This window comes from Egretta garzetta, unplaced genomic scaffold (assembly GCF_000687185.1).
Source record: "Egretta garzetta isolate BGI_Z169 unplaced genomic scaffold, ASM68718v1 scaffold139, whole genome shotgun sequence".
NCBI lineage: Eukaryota > Metazoa > Chordata > Aves > Pelecaniformes > Ardeidae > Egretta > Egretta garzetta.
In genome coordinates, this window is record NW_009260832.1 from 967,504 (window position 1) to 969,315 (window position 1,812).

Genomic DNA, 1,812 nt, shown 5'->3' on the forward strand with positions numbered 1-1,812 from the left:
CTCTCCTTCTTTCAGGAGGAAGAAGTACCACCTATTTTTCCCACAATACCATTAACCAGTCTGTAGTAAGTGCCTGGCTAAGCAACGATCCTACCAAAGACCGCATGGAAATCACCAACTTAATTCCAAATCAGACTTTGTCTGTGAATAGTTTAGACATTTTAGGACCATGCCTAGTATATGGTACTGATGCAGAGGCTATTTACGTGAACAGACAACTTTTTTCGTGAAATGACTCCAGTATCCTTTTGAAGTACTGATCACCCTGAACTACAGGGAAATGTCAGGTTCATTGTTAATGATACTCATTAGTCTGTTATCAGCATGTGGGGGAGAGGCCTACAGCTTGGTCCTGGTACTGCAGAAGAAATGTAAGGTGCCTCAGATTCTGACAGCTGTCACTCATTCTTGATGCTCCACGATGGGTAAATGAGCGAGCTTGCCTGTAAGCTTGCTTGAGTTTCTTCCCCAATGCCTCTTTGGTTTTGGTAAGCAGGAAGGTAGTCGCTAGGGCAAGGTATTTGCTGTAAATCAATGTCCACAATACGCATGCGCATACAAAGTGAAGAAAAGGTAACCTCCCCTTTTTCTTTTTTTCCACCAGATTAAAGATATCTTTCAAGTATTAATTCTAAGGCCAGATTATGGAATTATTTGAAATTCTTTTTATGCCTTCAGAGATATTATTTTTTTTAATCTGAGATTTTTATATATTTACAGGACATAACTTTTTATGTTGGTTCATGAGAATTGGAAAAGAAAACTGTTAAAGCTGTGAAATGTGAAAGGTTCTGTAAGAATCTTGGCATTTTAACAACATTATTTTGGATTCTTTACAGCTTCATCATGGATGCTGCATGTTAAAACTTGATCATGTGCCGGTAACTCTCAACAGAAAAGTGGTTTTTATAATTAAGAGGTCATAATTGACAAATGTGTTGCCTATGTCTTCAGGTGTGAGAGTAAGACTTTCTAAACTTGAGACATAGTCTTTGTCACAATCAAAATGTCACATCTGGTCTGTTGCAGTCTTTGAAAAGTTAGGTTTTATGATTGGTGTTGTACCTACATGTTGTTGTAGAGGACCTTTTCTCTTTTTAATAAAAAGTTTTGCACAAGAATATCGGTCTGGCTTACTAAATCAGTTTGAATAGATGTAGTCATTTTTGCAGGAAGGTAAATAACCAGAAGTTATTTGGACTGACCTGGGGATGCAATCTGAAGGATGGAGGGAAACCTCAGGATTTGGGCAGCAGCAGATTAAGTTATAAGGTTTTTACATGGCATTTTTCCATCAAAACCCCCTTTAGAGCATACTTTACTTCCCCATCAGTGAGAACAGCCTTCTTGGTCTCTTGTGATAAGAACACCTTACCTGATCTGCACTTCTTGTGTCTGGCTGGAGGACAGGGATGGGGCGCTGGGGCCAGGGCTGTTCTGGAGCGTGTGGAGTGACTAAGGGGCATGTTAAGAGTGTCTGAAATTTTGCTTCCCGGTTTGTTTGAAAGGCAACACTGCCTGCAAAGAAAAACGGGCAAGGTGCATCTCTGACTGATAATTGATGGGTTTTCCTTCCTGGCGACTTAGTCTGTAACGAGTCCTTCCTTCGGGCATTCACCGGAGCACGGAGGCTCGGCTGCACTTTCTTCCCCATGAGAAAATCGGTATTTATCCATCGAGCTCGGTACTCCCATGGAAGAAAAGAGCAGTACCTGGCAGGGGCGGGGAGATCTGGTTTTGGTGGTTCCCCAGGCAGGCTCGCCGAGGCCAGGACGGCGCCGCCGCGCCCCAGGTGGGGAGGTCAGGCCGCCG

At 42.8% G+C, this 1,812-nt stretch overlaps 1 protein-coding gene across 1 annotated transcript in view; it reads left to right on the top strand.

Annotated features, from left to right (window-relative positions):
• The window catches only part of NUP43 (nucleoporin 43), a 9,317-nt gene extending 8,744 nt beyond the window's left edge, over nucleotides 1-573 (top strand). Inside the window, exon 7 of the mRNA XM_035902379.1 lies at nucleotides 16-573. Coding sequence (XP_035758272.1) covers nucleotides 16-230 — 215 coding nt within the window. The 3' untranslated portion in view covers nucleotides 231-573. The remainder of the gene's footprint in view (nucleotides 1-15) is intronic.
• The last annotated feature ends 1,239 nt before the right edge of the window (nucleotides 574-1,812 follow it).